The 18,639-nt window shown below is 42.8% G+C and overlaps 1 protein-coding gene across 1 annotated transcript in view; it reads right to left on the bottom strand.

Moving 5' to 3' along the window:
- LOC126260614 (putative serine protease K12H4.7) overlaps positions 1–15,029 on the bottom strand; it is a 66,564-nt gene extending 51,535 nt beyond the window's left edge. Inside the window, exon 1 of the mRNA XM_049957951.1 lies at positions 14,790–15,029. Within this exon, the coding sequence (XP_049813908.1) occupies positions 14,790–15,029 (240 nt within the window). The remainder of the gene's footprint in view (positions 1–14,789) is intronic.
- Positions 15,030–18,639: the final 3,610 nt, after the last annotated feature.

The following is an 18,639-nucleotide window of genomic DNA, read 5'->3' as shown; positions in this document are numbered from 1 at the left end:
AAAATAAAATAAAATAAATAGACATAAAAGTTTTTCTGCACCTTTATGTTGCAAACAACTTGTGTCAAAAAGGCAAAAAGGAAAGAAAAAATCTAAGAGATTTGTTCCTTAAAATGCTGCATTAATGCAGAAAATACTCTTCTATAATTTATTTTGGTTCTTAATTTGAAAAGACAAGTGGTAAGGAGATACCACGATGGTCCATTCGGTGCTTCTCTGAAGAGATGATGCTCTGAGAATGGCAGTGGGGAGTGCACGAGCTGCAAGGAAGTGACTCGCAATGGCTGGTGAACTAGCTCTCACTCACCAATCTGCTCTCACTCTTGACGCACAAGGAGTGGACCACATGGCGACTCCAGAGTGACACTGTCTCTTGTCTCGGATTTGGCTCACAGCACTATTGGCTCGTTCACTGAGTCAACTGCAGTTTGACTTAACTCCTTCCTGACTCAGCACTCTCCATTCAGAAGCAGATCAGTGTGGATATTGTTCGTAGCACTATGTATATAACATTATTAAATTTTCCATTTGCAGGGTGAGTCAGGAGGAAAGGTACATGATTTTCTGAACAGAAAACTTCAAAAAACTTTTCTAAAGTGCATCCGGCATACGGCTGTTTGAAAATCGTGGAGGTCAGTTGTATGTTTTTCTTCACCAGCACTACATGTGAATAAAACCAAAGCGACATTAAGCTATGTAGTGTTGTTGTTACCGGCTATTTCAGCGATGCACAGTCCATACTGCCAGTCCTAAATTACGTCACTGAAACGTATCCTACGCATTCCATCGGTCGCCATGGAGTCACTTCATGGTCATTGATGTCACCCTTATTGTTTGTGGGGTTGGCTTAAGAGCGAAGTCTGCAAGCACAGAGTGGACATTAAGGAGAAACTTCCTGCTCGTATTTTACATGTGTGGGCTCAGATCAGCAACACAGTAACTGTCTGCAGTTGACAGTGAACTTTTGGAACAAGTTTTACGAGGAAATGTGCACAACTAAACATTAGATCAGTACGTTTCATTACTTTGTCGTATTCGCCATTGTTCCCAAGGCTTTCCTCAGAAAGTGTAGAACGGGACATATGTTCATATGTCGCTTCTTGTTCAGAGTCACTAATGTTATCACCTCTCAAAGCATGTACGTACCTTTCCTCCTGACTCAACTTGTTATTAGCGTGTGTAAGATCATAAAACACACTGCATGTGCAATTTTCCTCATTTCAAATTTTTAATATTTTAAATGTGCATTTTCGTAGTAAGTATTCTAATTTTTCCGTGTAACATACTAGGCCTACAACTTTGCTTCCGCCATTTTTTCTCGAAGTTCGGGGCTTTATTGTGAAAAATTTACAAAAAAATTGTGATTCATGGTATTGTCCATCGCTGGCCACTACATTCTCCCATCTTTCAGACAGCATACGAATCCCGTCGTGGAAGAACTGGGCGTCTTTTGTGGGGATCCATGAATCGATTCAGTTTTGCACTTGTTCATATGATCGGATGTGCTGGTCAGCCAGACTGTATGCCACTGATCGAAAAAGGTGTTAGTCAGAGAGAGCAACGTATGGAGAATATGGCTGGAGCCATAGGACTTCTCATTTCAACGTTTCTATTTATATTTCGACGGGTTTTGCGAGAGGGGTCGAGCACTGACCTGCTGCAAAATTACTTTTACGTGTCTATCGTTGTACTGTGACCGTTTGTGTTTCAGTGCTGGGCTCGAACGTATTAATTGCTTCCGATAATGATGTCCAGTAACTGTCTTCGTCTGTTTCGGTAGCTACGAAAACGTTCTGTCTTCCACCGCCATGCCGGTCTTCGACATCAAAATCACCGTTCTTAAGTCGTTGAAAACATTCTCTGCACGTTCTTCCACTATAGTTCCCTCATCATTGGTCTTACCCGGCATTTTAAGAGCCACAGACGCAGAATTCTTCATGTTAAAGCAGAAAATTAAAACTTCCAGCAAATGGCTAGAAATGGGTACGTAAGTTGACGTACTTAATCGAGAATAACCGTATGATGCAATCACAAATAGACTAATATTTTTATGGCATTATATTTACAGATGGCTACGTTTATTATTTTACACCTATGACTAACTACCCGATCCCCACTTGCCGCTACTGCTGTCTATTGCAAAACGACGAAAGCAAAGTTGTAGACCTAATATTTTCAGTGATGCGGGACGTAAGTAAGCCACGTTGCCTTCGCCTAGATGAGCTTCGAACTTCATATGATATCATTTTACCAAATTGGACAAAAGAAAGTAAAGTTACTGTCAGCAGCTAACTTCCTGTCCTTCTGGCTTCTAATCAAAGCTAATCCGCAGCTCGTGGTCTCGCGGTCGCATTCTCGCTTCCCGGGGTCCCGGGTTCGATTCCCGGTCGGGTGAGGGATTTTCACCTCCCTCGAGATGACGGGGTGTTTGTGTTGTCCTGATCATTTCATAATCATTCATGAAAGTAACAAGAGTGGACTGAGCGAAGGTTGGGAATTTGTACGGGCGCTGATAACCTCGCAGTTGAGCGCCCCACAAACCAAACCAAACATCATCATCATCTAATCAAAGCTAAGGAGACATGCAAGAGTAGTGTGGGTCACAAAGGCTATCAAGATCGCAGTCAAACGATGATTCTTCTGCATAAATGTAAAAAATCGATTCTAGTGAATCGTTCTCACTGACGTGTGCTTGCTCCGCTTGCACTTCAGATTAAGTTCTTCCTCCAGGAAGTCAAATTGGTTCTCAGTATGTATTCAGACTGTCACTTTCTTTTGGTTCCGGACCCATTTCTGAGATACTTCCTTTATGTGGCCTAACCCACAACCAATACATGCACTCAACATCCCACAAGTGAAAGCATCAACGATATCAAACCGACCATATTACATAAATTTTGAGCATTAGATAGACAATATTCAAAAATAATTCATAAATATTAAAAATTATAATTCACGAACCCAAATAATGTTATCAAAAGTTTCACTGCCCGGTTATCTGATAACATTAAGAACTGTTTGACCGCTTAAAAAGTAACGAGAATGGACAGCTACAAACAATCGCAGTTTTCATAGACTCATGCCGGCTTTATAGATGGAAGACTTAGTCACACCTTCCAGAGTCCTTCCAGTGTAAAGAGAGATGCATTGCAAAAAGTATTACAAGCTAGGGAAAGGCTATCATAACAAAATCAGGTGTAATGTTAGTGCCTTGATAGCGGACAATGCTTCAAATACGGAATCAGCAGTCTGATATGACTGTCAGTTATCCGTATGCTCTGTAACTGTTCGTTATCACATTTTAATATGTTTTTGCATTCTCGGAAATACCTTTTTTGACTATGTTAGGATCATCTGAAAATGGGTCCCGGCCCGAAACTAGTCATAGAGTGAATAAAAAAGTAAATCTGAAGTTTTTCGTAGTACTTGTTAACAGAAGTTGCTAAACCACATCTATTTCTGCATGTTGGAACGAATATAAGATACTGTCTATTTTAATATATCAGTGAATAATCATTCTGGGGCGAAATTGGTACTCTGTTTTTGTCATGCATAGACTGGAATTAAAGAAACAAATTCTGTACTCCTTACTTGTCTCTGTTACGATTATACACTTTCCTTACTGTGTCCCATAACGGAAACACCACCTGTCGGTAATCTACAATGGTGGACAGTGTTCATCTTATTTTGACTCATCAGTGTACCATAAACTTAGTGGGACGATTTACATGTTGCCGTGTTTGTTACAACAAATCTGCGTCGACCGCTCTTCACGTTCGTTAGTATTGGTTGCCGAGTAATCACACGAAGCGAGTTCGCTTTGTGGTTAGCACACTGGTCTCTCATACGCCAGCTATGTCTGCTTCCAGGACTATGTGCTCTGCAAGCAGCACCGCAAGTGCTCCTCCTCGTGAAGACTCACTAAGAGTACCGCAATTGCATTACTTTGGAAGGATATTGCATTTCTGAAAAAAAAAAATCTGCCGACAGGTGCCATCAGTGGCGCCATCATCACTGAGATGCAGCTCGCGCACCACCAATGGCGGCGCTGCAAATGGGAGGACTATTGTGCATTCGCGGGTCACGTAGCCGCCAAGCGCCCGCGGGTGTTACTCCGCCTGCTGTATATTTAAATCGTGTCTGAGGCTGGAGCAAGCAGTCCTTCGCAGCTCAGGTTTTTACACTCCCAACGGTCCATTCTTCGGAGCTCTCGCCGAGTTACCGCGAGCGCCTAGAGCGCCCACGTCGAACTTCCGTCGAATTCATGCCGGACTCGCGGCGAACCCAAGCCGGTCGTTTTTCCCGTCTCTTCGAGCTCATCGGTTCCACCAGCCGTTGCTCAGCCCTAGGACCCGTTATACACAACATCGTGGCATCGCTCCAGCAGCCACCAGGGATGGTACTTAGCCAGTAAGAATTTTTCCTAATAATGACCTTCGCAACCGACGTCATGAAATACCATCTATATCTGAACAAGACGATGCTTTTAATTTTATTTCTTAATCCACATCATTTTAATCTGTGCTTAATTGTGTGGTGCTGTAACAAAGTGTACTGGCTCACTATCTGGGAATCGTAACTCATTAATCATCAATTATTTGCGTGGAGCCTTACAACGATGGGCGTAGAAGACACCACATTTAGTCGTCATATTCAGGTGAATGGACATGTTAACGAAGCAACACTATTTGTTGTACAAAACTGTTAACGCTTTCGTGGGCCTTGTTGACAGACTTCCTGTTGGTTTCTGTCTCGGGTCCTTCGGCCGACGTTTGTTTTATGACGTTTCTGACATTTTGCCAGCACGAGTGGGTGACATTGTGAAACCTTCGCCCTCCATTGCTGGTGGTGGACTGGTGTCGAGTTCGCGGCCGCAGATTACAATGTTCTAGTGCTCTTCCGTTGTCATTTCCGCTGTTATTCTCCCCTGGCTACCTGCAACGGCCGTTCGGTGCAGCACGGGATTCCAGGGTCCGCTCACCTCGAGGCTTTCTTCTTTCTTGTTGAGGCTGTTGTCATGTTTGTGTATTTATACAGCTACTCTGAACAAGCGGGTGTGAAAGCTCTTCTTACAGCAAGAACTTCCGTGTCGGCGGATTTTACTGTCTGGTCGGTCTTACACAGCACCAGCTCCGCCAGGGCCGATTTTTTCACCTGCCCCAAATTGCAATGCCGCTTAAGTTCGGTGATCCTGGTGTTGATTGATCGCCCAATCATTTCAACACAGTCTTTTCCGCATTTACGTCGTTTGCAGTATATATGTCCGACTACGCAAGCACATCATCCTCGTAATCAGAAGACCTGGGTTCAAGGTCTCAGGCGTGGCCATATTGCCGCGCGGGGTAGCCGTGCAGTCTTGGGAGTGTTGTCACGGTTCGCGCGGCTCCACCCGTAGGAGGTTCGAGTCCTCTGTCGGCCATGGGTGTGTGTGTTGTCCTTAGCGTAAGTTTAAGTTAGATGAAGTAGTGTGTAAGCCTAGAGACCGATGACCTCAGCAGTTTGGTCCCACAGTCCTTACCACAAATTTCCAAAATTTTCGACTACGCAAACACACTGCGAAACGACAAATCTGGAAAAGAAATATCGGATACGACCTTTCTGCCGTAAATTCGCGAAGAGACGGACAGAATCGTCCGTATATTTGGCAAAAATGGACAAAAAGTAGATCTAACAGTGTCTCAGTCAGGCAGAGGAGGAAAGGGACCCATCTGCAACGTCGGGAATAGACCGCATATCATGCACATGAGAAAAGTTTATGTTGGAATGACTGGACGGTCAGTCAACACCAGGCACACAGAGTATAAGCTACACAAATCTGCCATAGCAGAACACTCGCCGTGTGAGGCCGACCACATACTGATATTCGCCGATACGGAAATTTTTACTGTAGGGAAGGGCTATCAGACCCGCTTGTTCAGGGAAACTATATAAATACACAAACATGACAATAGCTTCAACAAGAAAAAATAAAGTATCAAGATGAACGGATCCTGGGTTCCCGTGCTGCAGCGAACGACCGTTGCAGGTAACAAGGAGATAACGCCAACAGAAGTGACCACGGAAAGACCCTTAGACGTTGGCACACCGGGTACATATAATCTGTGACCACGAGCTGGACTCCATCAAGAGCAATGACGTGTGAAGCTTTGATAATGCCAGCCCCTCGCGCTAGCGAAACACCAGAAAGTCATCATACAAACGTCGGCCTAAGAATCCGAGACAGAAGCCAACAGGCAGTTTGTCAATATTGGTGATGCTGTGAGGAACGCTAGTGTTATCTGGGTACTCTCCTGCTGGTTTTATCGACATGAATTCTGCGACTAAGAAAATTCTGGAGAGTATCAATGAGTTTTCTGTACGATGGCCAAGCGGTCAGAAAGTTTTGGCGGTATTTTGGAATGCTGAATTGTGGATGACACGTGCGTGGTTCAAAGACTGGAAGCTGATACCGTGCGTAAACTGATGAAATTTTCTGATATCATTTGACTACACCACTTGCGACAGGTCACTGGAATGAGTCACACCCAACAAGTAATTACGAGCACCTGATCGGAACGATTTCCGGTGGAAAGACCTCATCACCCTTGCCAGGGGGAAGGCAGGTTTATGAGATTTATCGGGAGAATCCTCAGGAAGAGTACCAGAAAGGAGATGCGCATCGTAGAACAGCAGAATCACAAACGTACGTGAGTCTTCGTTTTTATACGTCAACGAATTTGTTACTTCAAGCAGCTTACATCTCAGGTAGAGACCATGAGAGTTAAATTGCAATAACTTGGGTGTATACAGATTCATACTGACAATTATCCTTCCTGTGCACCACATACAAATGGTACAATATATTAGGTTGGTACGTAAGTTCGTAGTGTTTTTCCGTAAGTTAATAAAAGGCGCAACACATACACATCACGAAGACTTAGTAACATATTGTAGCGGCACCACCGTTTATGGAAGTGAAAGTTAGTTTTCTGCGATATTGTGAATATAAGTTACAGCCAGGTGTGGGCCGGATTGCAGTTAAGTTATGCTGATCAGCGGTTGCAAAGTGGAGTGGAGACCACAGGGCCATCGAACCGCTGACAAGAGTAAATGCAGCGGTTCACACGGCGCAAGCTATAGGCAGAAGGGGCCCACTGGTGCAACCGGGGTGTGGTGCATACGGGATGTGAAGTGCCACATTAGCAAAGCAGAGGCATGCAGCCAAGTATAAATAGGTGTTCCTTTTTAACGAGATACATTCAAGTGTGGCAGCTCTCCTGGACAGCGAGGCGTGTCACACCGCCAGGCTACACTCAGCAACAGATGGGGTGACAGCCTCCCAGTCCACGGCGGGTCGTTGGTTCGACCCTCTGAGGCCGAAGCGGGGTCCGCAGCCAGCCAGGGCAGGCCACTCTTGGGCTCGCTACTGCGGGCAGTCGTCTCGGCTCCCGAAACATGCCGGAGACTTCCGAGGCGACGGGCCGCAGATTCGGATGCCGCATCGCGGGCAGTCATTGCTGCCGCATTCCCAGCTACGCCAGCGAGGAAGAAGCAGCAGTGGGGCTGGCCTACGGCTCCCGGAGGAGCAGCACGGAGACAATGAGTACAATGGTCGCTGAGTCGGCTACTGCCATCATGACGTAATCGGAACTCTTCGGCTGGCGTACAAGGCCAGCTCGACACAGCGTTGCGTGCACAGGTTGCTGGGGTGCTTCCTCAGCAATGTGGGGCCTCGTGACACAGACCGAGGTGACTGGAGCAACGTAGTGGAAACAATAAATCATTTGGAAAGTTCTCACCGAGCTTTAATACGGCACCTCCTGGCACTCACCCACTACATTTGGTGTCAATACACCGCATTTGGCTTCTGATACCACAAAAATATTCTCCTCCACTATTTACAACAGTCCACCAACATTGCGGTAACTTTTAGATTCCTCGACTGTAGAAATCATGTAATTTTGTGGCGAAGAAATCGTAGAGTCATGTCTGGAGTGCATTGTCATCCAGAAAGGAAGTTCCTTGAAGGATGTTTGATAGAGATCGGAAAAGGTGAAAATCTGAGGGCTCGAGATCAGATGAATAATGTGGTGCAAAATGACTTGCTAGCCCAATTCCTTTATAGTGTATTTCGTCAGTCTAGCGGGTGTTATCATGGAGTAGTATCATTTCACGCAGTATTTCTGGCCGTTATTCTTGAACTGCGTTTGTAAGACAGTTCACAGTAAATATCAGCAGGGTTAGCTGCACCTCGGGAAGCAATTCCTAGTACATCATACCACCACCATTTCACTTTTATCTTTAGTGGATGCGCGCAGGTCCTTGTACGTCAAGTTGTTGCTTTGTTTGGACTTAACCATTGTTCTGTTAGCATAAAGACGCTGTTTCTCATCAACAGTAACGGTACAAGATAGAAATTATTGGTGCTGTTCACGAGACAATTGATAACGAGCAAGCAAAGATTTACATGTGGCCACCAGTTAATTTTTCTGATTTTGGATTAGAACATGCATTACCCATACACCTGATTTTTGAACCTTCCTCAATGCATGCAAATGTCTCACGGTGGAGGAACGATCACAGTTCATCATATCTGCCAGTTCTAAAATACACTGACGTGGATAGTTGTGGATTAATGCGTTTAAACGACCTTCATGAAACCCTGAAAGTCTTCCTGAAAGTGGAAAGTCAGTAATGACAAAACGATCGTCAAAATGAGAAAACTATTATCTTGCCGTGCTCTGTCCAATGGTATTATGTTCCCATACACGACTCAAATGTTTCTGGTTGCCTCCGCTGCTGTCATCCCTCTATTTAACTGAAAGAACCATTTTCTGGCGTCCGCAGCTCCAGTCAGTATCTCCGAATGACGAAATCACAATATGTAAATTCATGTATCAACATTGAACTACAAATAAAACATGAAAATCGATAAGTATACGCATGGCAACCGTAATACCAACAAGCAGAACAAAAACGCTACGAACGTATGCATCGGCCTAACATACTGTCGACATCCAGTGCAAGAGTAATAGATGTGGGAAGAGTGGGTTCGCTCACAAAGAGCTTTCTGCCCGAGATTACATTTAAAAGTGGTAATTGGTACCATTGAGGGTAGGCGCATTAGCTTCCTAGCAATTTCCTGTTCTACGGTAGTCAGAACCGAGTTTTTCACATACACTGGACGGGCTTTTAAAAGGTTTTCGGACAGTAGAGATTGCTATTTAATTACGACTCCAAGTATAGATAACAAAATGCCGAGTATTTTAACAGTATGATTCTGCTGCATACCGAATCCTACTTGTCCATTCTGACATATTGAAACAGCCCTCGTCATAAAGGTGTACGCCCATTTCCGCAGTCAGCGTTGAAGCCGCTTTCATCCTCAAATGTGACGCCTTGTCTGCGCTTCACCGTCTGTGGGAATACGCCCCAGTTCACCAGGAGAGGTAGCTGGGTTTTGTTGCAGTGTTCTTTGTGTAGAGGTACAATGGTCGAACAGCAGGGACGTTGTTGTATGGAGTGCCAATGGCTATTGTCTCAGCTTTCAGCTGTTGCGCGTGATGATGCTCTCAGTAACAAGCGCAATATTTTGGAAATTTTAAGCCATCTCCCACTCTCAACAGCTTCGTGTTGCTTTATTTCAGGAACATGTGCTTCTAGCTACTAGTTTCCGTTCTCACTTGGTTACTCATGTTCAAATGTCTGCAGGACACATGACAAGAGCATCAAATGTCAATCTCTGTCATGCTGATGACGTTATCTTTGATTTCACAGTGTAATATTGTGATTGACTGAGTGTAGGCCATCATGGAAATAGTAAGAAAGGAAAATTTATACCGATAATTTTCTAGGAAAAAAGAGCTATGTTGCGTCACATTCTATGTACCTTCATAGTGTGACTCCTAGACACTGAATCAACGTGACAGACTTCAGAACTCTATTGCTAATTTTGCAATCTGATACTAATGGATTCTGTCTTTTTTCGACTGGAGTTATATGGCATTCAACATTTAAAACAATCCTCAATGACACAAGTCGAAATATTGTCTAAGGCGTTGTATATGATACTTCCTAATAGATAACAGCATCGACAGGACAGAATCTAAACGTGTTTCTGCCCCAGTTTGATAAATGGATTATCTTCGATGTATTGAGAATATTAAGTGTTCTGTAACACATTCTGATCACAACCAATGTTACTCTCTCTTATTTGAGAACCTTTTTTCGGTCCTATCAGCCCAATCTTCTTCGAGGCAGTCACCTTTTTATGAAGAAACACCTTCTTGTCTTGGTTCACTAGTGTGAATGCCTCCTTGAAATTTCAAACGACCAAACCTGCCTCTATAGCGAAGGTTTTTTTTTTTTCGTAAGGTATCATTTGTAAAAGAGTGAGAGACTGCGTTTAATTAAAATATTTGCCTGAGATATGCAGATTTATTCTGATTATAATCTTAAATTTCTTCAAACAATTTGTGTTGTAAGTGAGAGCAAAGTTTTACCTTTCTTGTTTTCTTACCCTCAATTGATTTTTTTAGTTAAGCTGTGTTTTATAGTTTTTAAAAAAATTCTGTAACTTTTTGGGTCATGACGCACCTGTAAATTCCTTCGTTATAGCCGGTCGTCGCTATTCTTGCTATGCGATAATCTCTAGTATATGAGAACCTCTCGCAGGAACACATTTCGAACTGTCACCACTGCAATGTAATATCAATACACTTTGACAGCAATGACAGCATCATGTTTTGAACCGAATACGTTTTACATTATGCTCATTGCTAACGTAAAGCATAACTCTGCGAATAAATCGTCAACTATTGTTTTCCATGGATATTTGTATATATATAAAAAAAAAGAACCGAAGGCTGAAGATTCATCGCTGATGTGGATTCTTTTAAAATATTAAAAACTTACCTTCGCTTTTATGAATACCGGATTCACAATTACACGAAAATACCCCACCCACACGTTACACTACGTTGTAATCAGAATAAGGGAAAAGGAATTGTAAAGCGAGATTCGACTGACGATAATGAAGTTTCCTGATGTCGGTGAGCGCGTCCGAGGAAGGCACGATAGATCAACAGACATCAACAATTGAATGCTCTTCTTCAGTTTTCTTTACGTGACGTCACAACCGATAGTTTCCAAAACAGAATCTAAGAGTGATTTGTAACCAAATGGTTCTGAACATACATTTTCGTCAATGAACTGGCCAGTTCCCCTAAATTCTCACAGAATTTGCCTTCGAAGTGGCCTCATGTTTTCTTCAGATTTCCAGTAACTGTTGCTGAGTATTCTCGACTTTATAGACAAGTCGCCAGCCATGAACACTGTTTCAAGAATATCATTTTATAGAAAGCAGCTTCATTTGGCTCTGGGAATTTCATAGTGTGGAAGCTCAGTAAATGCCCTAGAATCCTACAACAGACGAACGATAGAAAAATTGACCTTTAGTGATGTGCATTAGTTCCTTTAAACGCTTCTTATAAAGAAGTGTTACGTAATATGTCGATTCAACAGTGAACTCTTATTTGACGGTCTGACCTACAATGGGCTTCTTTCAGATGTCTTTCAGTTCATATTTTTTTATTATTTCTTATACGTTGTAATACCATTCTGATAACCATGAGACTATTCCTGTTGATTGCCTTTCTATCCTCTTTTGATGCCTTTTGTCGAAACTTGAAACACTGTATACTATAAATTATTGGTAACATATCCTTTTCGTATGCAAACTGCATACGAGCCAGATGCCCTGTAGCGCGCATTCCACTGACCCCAAACCACCACCATCTGTGACTTCAGTGGTGTCAAATATGAGCTCATTGTAGGACAGATTGGTGTCATTTTTTGTTTCCTGACAGTTGATCCTGCCTCTGTGCCAGTGATGGCCTGTGTTCGTTACAAGGTGGATCTGCAACCAGCCTGCCTGCATACTAGACGCACAGGACCTACACCTGGATCTACACTCTGGGTTTGCGATTTCGTATGACAGCAGGACCACTGTTGTGCGTATCCCATGCACCCCGACTCCAAATTTTTAAACCAGTCTGGTGATTCATCCTGTTGTGTTGCCACTCATGAACAACATCACAGGGGGTGTTTTCCAACTTACCGCTGTTCTGACCCAACATACTCTACAGAGTGTCGACATGTTGCCTCGGCCTGCCCAATTACCAGATCTGTGTCCAACCGAGCACATATGGGACATCATCGGACGACAGCTTCACTGTCATCCACAAACGGCATTAACCGTTCCTGTGTTGATCGACCAAGTGCAATGGGCGTAGAACTCCATCCCACAAACTGACATCCGACACCTGTGTAACACAATGCATAGATATTTCGGCGCTTTCATTCTACAATATGGCTATTGCACCGGTTATTAATGTACCAGAATTTCACATTTGCGGGTAATTATCTTACGCTTACATTAACCTGTGAACTTGTAATGTCAGTCACTTGAATATGTTACCGAGACATACATATTCCCAAAATGTCGTAGTTGTGTTGTTGTGGTCTTCAGTCCTGAGACTGGTTTGATGCAGCTCTCCATGCTAGTCTATCCTGTGCAAGCTTCTTCATCTCCCATTATCATGCGGCCTACATCCTTCTGAATCTGCTTAGTGTATTCATCTCTTGGTCTCCCTCTACGATTTTTACCCTCTACGCTGCCCTAGAATACTAAATTGGTGATCCCTCGATGTCTCAGAACATATCCTACCAACCGATCCCTTCTTCTAGTCAAGCTGTGCCACACGCTTCTCTTCACCCCAATTCTATTCAATACCTCCTCATTAGTTATGTGATCTACCCATCTAATCTTCAGCATTCTTCTGTAGCACCACATTTCGAAAGCTTCTATTCTCTTCTTGTCCAAACTATTTATCGTCCATGTTTCACTTCCATACATGGCTACACTCCATACAAATACTTCAAGAAACGACTTCCTGACACTTAAATCTATACTCGATGTTAAAAAACATTTCTTCTTCAGAAACGCTTTCCTTGCCATTGCCAGTCTACATTCAATATCCACTCTACTTCGACCATCATCAGTTATTTTGCTGCCCAAATCTCCTTTACTACTTTAAGTGTCTTATTTCCTAATCTAATTCCCTCAGCATCACCCGACTTAATTCGACTACATTCCATTATCCTCGTTTTGCTTTTGTTGATGTTCATCTTATACCCTCCTTTCAATACACTATCCATTCCGTTCAACTGCTCTTCCAAGTCCCTTGCTGCCTCTGACAGAATTACAATGTCATCAGCGAACCTCAAAGTTTTTATTTCTTCTCCATGGATTTTAATACCTGCTCCGAACTTTTCTTTTCTTTCCTTTATTGCTTGCTCAATATACAGATTAAATAACATCGGGGAGAGGCTACAACACTGTCTCACTCCCTCCCCAACCACTGCTTCCCTTTCATACCCCTCAACTCTTATAACTGCCATCTGCTTTCTGTACAAATTGTAAATAGCCTTTCGCTCCCTGTATTTTACCCCTGCGACCTTCAGAATTTGAAAGAGAGTATTCCAATCAACATTGTCAAAAGCTTTCTCTAAGTCTACAAATGCTAGAAATGTAGGTTTCCTTTCCTTAATCTTTCTTCTAACATAAGTCGTAGGGTCAGTATTGCCTCACGCGTTCCAACATTTCAACGGAATGCAAACTGATCTCCCCCGAGATCGGCTTCTACCAGTTTTTCCATTCGTCTGTAAAGAATTCGCGTTAGTATTTTGCAGCTGTGACTTATTAAACTGATAGTTGTATATCCAGGGTTCTTCCATGTACACAACCTTCTATCATGATTGTTGAACCAAGTGTTAGCTATGATTAAGTTGTGCTCTGTGCAAAATTCTACCAGACGACTTCCTCTTTCATTTCTCTCCCCCAATCCATATTCACCCACTATGTTTCCTTCTCTCCTTTTTCATATTCTCGAATTACAGTCACCCATGAGTATTAAATTTTCGTCTCCCTTCACTACCTGAATAATTTCTTTTATCTCATCATACATTTCATCAATTTCTTCATCATCTGCAGAGCTAGTTGGCATATAAACTTGTACTACTGTAGTAGGCGTGGGCTTCGTGTCTATCTTGGCCACAATAATGCGTTCACTATGCTGTTTGTAGTAGCTTACCCGCACTCCTATTTTTTTATTCCTTATTAAACCTATTCCTGCGTTACCCCTATTTGATTTCGTATTTATAACCCTGTAATCACCTGACCAAAAGTCTTGTTCCACCTGCCACCGAACTTCGCTAATTCCCACTATATCTAACTTTAATCTATCCATTTCCCTTTTTAAATTTTCTAATCTACCTGCCCGATTAAGGGATCTGACATTCCACGCTCCGATCCGTAGAACGCCAGTTTTCTTTCTCCTGATAACGACGTCCTCTTGAGTAGTCCCCGCCCGGAGATCCGAATGGGGGACTATTTTACCTCCGGAATATTTTACCCAAGAGGACGCCATCATCATTTAACCATACAGTAAAGCTGCATGCCCTCGGGAAAAATTACGGCTGTAGTTTCCCCTTGCTTTCAGCCGTTCGCAGTACCAGAACAGCAAGGCCGTTTTGGTTAGTGTTAGAAGGCCAGATCAGTCAATCGTCCAGACTGTTGCCGCTGCAACTACTGAAAAGGCTGCTGCCCCTCTTCGTTACTCCACATAATAACTATTTTATGTCATTGCGATTTTTCCATCTGTATATGCCGAGGGGAAAATGTTTATATTGGGTGAGTGAGTAAGAGAGAGAAAGAGAGAGAGAGTATGTGCGTGAGTATGTAAACGCACCTGACTCCAGATAGCGTTGTTGGTAGAATCGAAGTGGTCCAGTTTTTGCCTGAACCACAACTCCTCGACGCCAGTCCTGGAGATGACGGGTGGTGGTCGGAGCTTCCTTCGGATCCAGTCGTATGTGGGGCGGCGCCGTGGGCGGTTGTCCGTGGAAGCGGTGGTGCGGACCGCCAGCAGCATCCCGAGGGCGACCACAAGTAGCAGAGCTCTGACCGGCACCTGCAGGAAACGTGGCATTCTTAGCAGTGGTGCGCTACAGTGTGTATAACACGCTGTCACACGAAAGCTGGCGGATAACTGTCGTGGCATGGTGATGAAATAACGTGGGAGCCCTCTGTTATTGTGCCAATGTACGTTAGCGTGGAGTGCAAGTAAAAAGAAAACTCATGTGGGGAACATCTTTATTTATATGGCTACCGGAAGTCTGTTCATCTATATACACCACTTTCAGTGTTTTTATCTACTGTTCAAATCTTGGATAGCTTGTGAGAAAAACGAATAATTAACTTTTTCTATGTGAGCTCTGATTGCTCTTACCTTATCACGATGGTCTTTTCTCGCTTAGTAAGTGGTAGTTAACAAAATATTCGGAAGGGAAAGTTGGGAACTGAAATTTTGTAGAACAAACTCCCCACAACGAAAAAGTCTTTAATGATAGCTATCCCAACTCGATTATCATAACCCTGAACCTCTGTCTTCCTTCATCCTGTCTGGTAAGGATCTTCTACAGCACAGTAATACTACAGGAGACAACTGGGAAGTGTAGTGTGCGATGTCTCTTTGATATATCTATTGGATCTTGTGGGTGTTCAACCAACTAACCACAGTCAGCCCACCCCACAACATGATAGTACTCACTTAAGTTATTAAGTTGTTCAGTACTGTATTTCCTGGGCATGTAATACAATCAACTCTAGGATGACAACTAACAGGACCGCAAATAATCTTTGACTTTCGGATTTGCTATCGATGACTTTTGAGTTTATCCCTTATCGATGACATCTTCATCATCATCATCACATGACAAGCCAAGCCTCCTCTCCCTCTTTCCCCCTCCCCCTCCCTCCTCCAACTAATCTCATTGTAGTATTAAAATGAAGCAGACAATGACAGCGTAGTACTTTAGCGGCTATTAAAACGAAGCAGACAATCACCTGAACTGCGTAAACTGCGTTAAAATGTTGCCAATTTCAAAGAAGTTTGCATAACATGGCGTAATGTTCAATATTTCCGTGTTGAAAAAGGTGTAAGTTTCACTTGAGTCAGATTATGTTTAAACATAGTTGCCTCTGAATTGTGTAAATTGGCTCCATCATGCAGACACACACACACCCACACACACACACACACACACACACACACACACACACACACACACACAAACACTATATCATGTTCCACGCTGTAAGTAACAACATTAAAATGTATTTCTTGGGGAATGAAACTAAAAAAGCACAAAATAAAAGATACAGTGGATATAAATTTTATTATCATTTTATTCTCCTTTTTTACAATAAATCACAGAACTTTGACTTTATGCTGTCAAACACAATGGTAATACGCGAATTTAAACATTTTTAAAAAATTTTAAAATATCATCTATTGAAAATAAAGAAGTTTGTTACAGTTTGGGTAAATATTTGAGACAGCCAAGTTCTGACTGCTGTATCTGCTTAATAAAATTGAAATGGTAATGAATTGCATTTTGTGGCCAGACTGTAGACAGTATGAATAATACATCCTTAATGTACCAATCAACCACTTTGTTTTACTAAAACAGAAACATTTCAGTGTAATAAATACATTCATACTGATCACAGGCTTGAATACCAACAAAAGGCTCAGAATCTGAAAAGCACTCATTCTTAAGCGAGTACATTGTTTTCACATATACTGCTTGAAAAGCATTTAAATCACAATCAAAACAACTGACTTTGTATTCAAGAACTAAATACTCTTGTGATACATATGGAGCCACAACAATCTTCTTTTAGATACTGAATCAAGCGATCTAACAGATCAACAGATCTAACACATCAAAACGAAAATTTCTGTTCCGACACTGACAATGTTGAGTGTTTATGGAAAAAGTTCAAGGCAATCGTAAAATGCGTTTTAGACAGGTAAGTGCCGAGTAAAACTGTGAGGGACGGGAAAAACCCACCGTGGTTCAACAACAAAGTTAGGAAACTACTGCGAAAGCAAAGAGAGCTTCACTGCAAGTTTAAACGCAGCCAAAACCTCTCAGACAAAAAGAACCCAAACGATGTCAAAGTAAGCGTAAGGAGGGCTGTGCGTGAAGCGTTCAGTGAATTCGAAAGTAAAATTCTATGTACCGACTTAACAGAAAATCCTAGGAAGTTCTGGTCTTACGTTAAATCAGTAAGTGGCTCGAAACAGCATATCCAGACACTCTGGGATGATGATGGCATTGAAACAGAAGATGACACGCGTAAAGCTGAAATACTAAACACCTTTTTCCAAAGCTGTTTCACAGAGGCAGACAGCACTGCAGTTCCTTCTCTAAATCTTCGCACAAACGAAAAAAATGGCTGACATCGAAATAAGTGTCCAAGGAATAGAAAAGCAACTGGAATCACTCAACAGAGGAAAGTCCACTGGACCTGACGGGATACCAATTCGATTCTACACAGAGTACGCCAAAGAACTTGCCCCCCTTCTAACAGCCGTGTACCGCAAGTCTCTAGAGGAGCGGAAGGTTCCAAATGATTGGAAAAGTGCACAGGTAGTCCCAGTGTTCAAGAAGGGTCGTCGAGCAGATGCGCAAAACTATAGACCTATATCTGTGACATCGATCTGTTTAGAACATGTTTTTTTGCTCGAGTATCATGTCGTTTTTGGAAACCCAGAATCTACTCTGTAGGAATCAACATGGATTCCGGAAACAGCGATCGTGTGAGACCCAACTCGCTTTATTTGTTCATGAGACCCAGAAAATATTAGATACAGGCTCCCAGGTAGATGCTATTTTCCTTGACTTCCGGAAGGCGTTCGATACAGTTCCGCACTGTCGCCTGATAAACAAAGTAAGAGCCTACGGAATATCAGACCAGCTGTGTGGTTGGATTGAAGAATTTTTAGCAAACAGAACACAGCATGTTGTTCTCAATGGAGAGACGTCTACAGACGTTAAAGTAACCTCTGACGTGCCGCAGTGGAGTATTATGGAACCATTACTTTTCACAATATATATAAATGACCTAGTAGATAGTGTCGGAAGTTCCATGCGGCTTTTCGCGGATGATGCTGTAGTATACAGAGAAGTAGCAGCATTAGAAAATTGTAGCGAAATGCAGGAAGATCTGCAGCGGATAGGCACTTGGTGCAGGGAGTGGCAACTGACCCTTAACATAGTCAAATGTAATGTATTGAGAATACATAGAAAGAAGGATCCTTTATTGTATGATTATATGATAGCGGAACAAACACTGGTAGCAGTTACTTCTGTAAAATATCTGGGGGTATGCGTGCGGAACGATTTGAAGTGGAATGATCTTATAAAATTAATTGTTGGTAAGGTGGGTGCCAGGTTGAGATTCATTGGTAGAGTCCTTAGAAAATGTAGTCCATCAACAAAGGAGGTGGGTTTTAAGACATTCGTTCGACCTATACTTGAGTATTGCTCATCAGTGTGGGATCCGTGCCAGATCGGGTTGACGGAAGAGATAGAGAGGATCCAAAGAAGAGCGGCGCGTTCCGTCACAGGATTATTTGGTAACCGTGATAGCGTTACGGAGATGTTTAGCAAACTGAAGTGGCAGACTCTGCAAGAGAGGCGGTCTGCATCGCGGTGTAGCTTGCTGTTCAGGTTTCGAGAGGGTGCGTT

This window comes from Schistocerca nitens, chromosome 5 (genome assembly GCF_023898315.1).
Source record: "Schistocerca nitens isolate TAMUIC-IGC-003100 chromosome 5, iqSchNite1.1, whole genome shotgun sequence".
NCBI classification, from domain to species: Eukaryota; Metazoa; Arthropoda; class Insecta; order Orthoptera; family Acrididae; genus Schistocerca; species Schistocerca nitens.
This window is presented reverse-complemented; position numbering and strand designations above follow the sequence as displayed.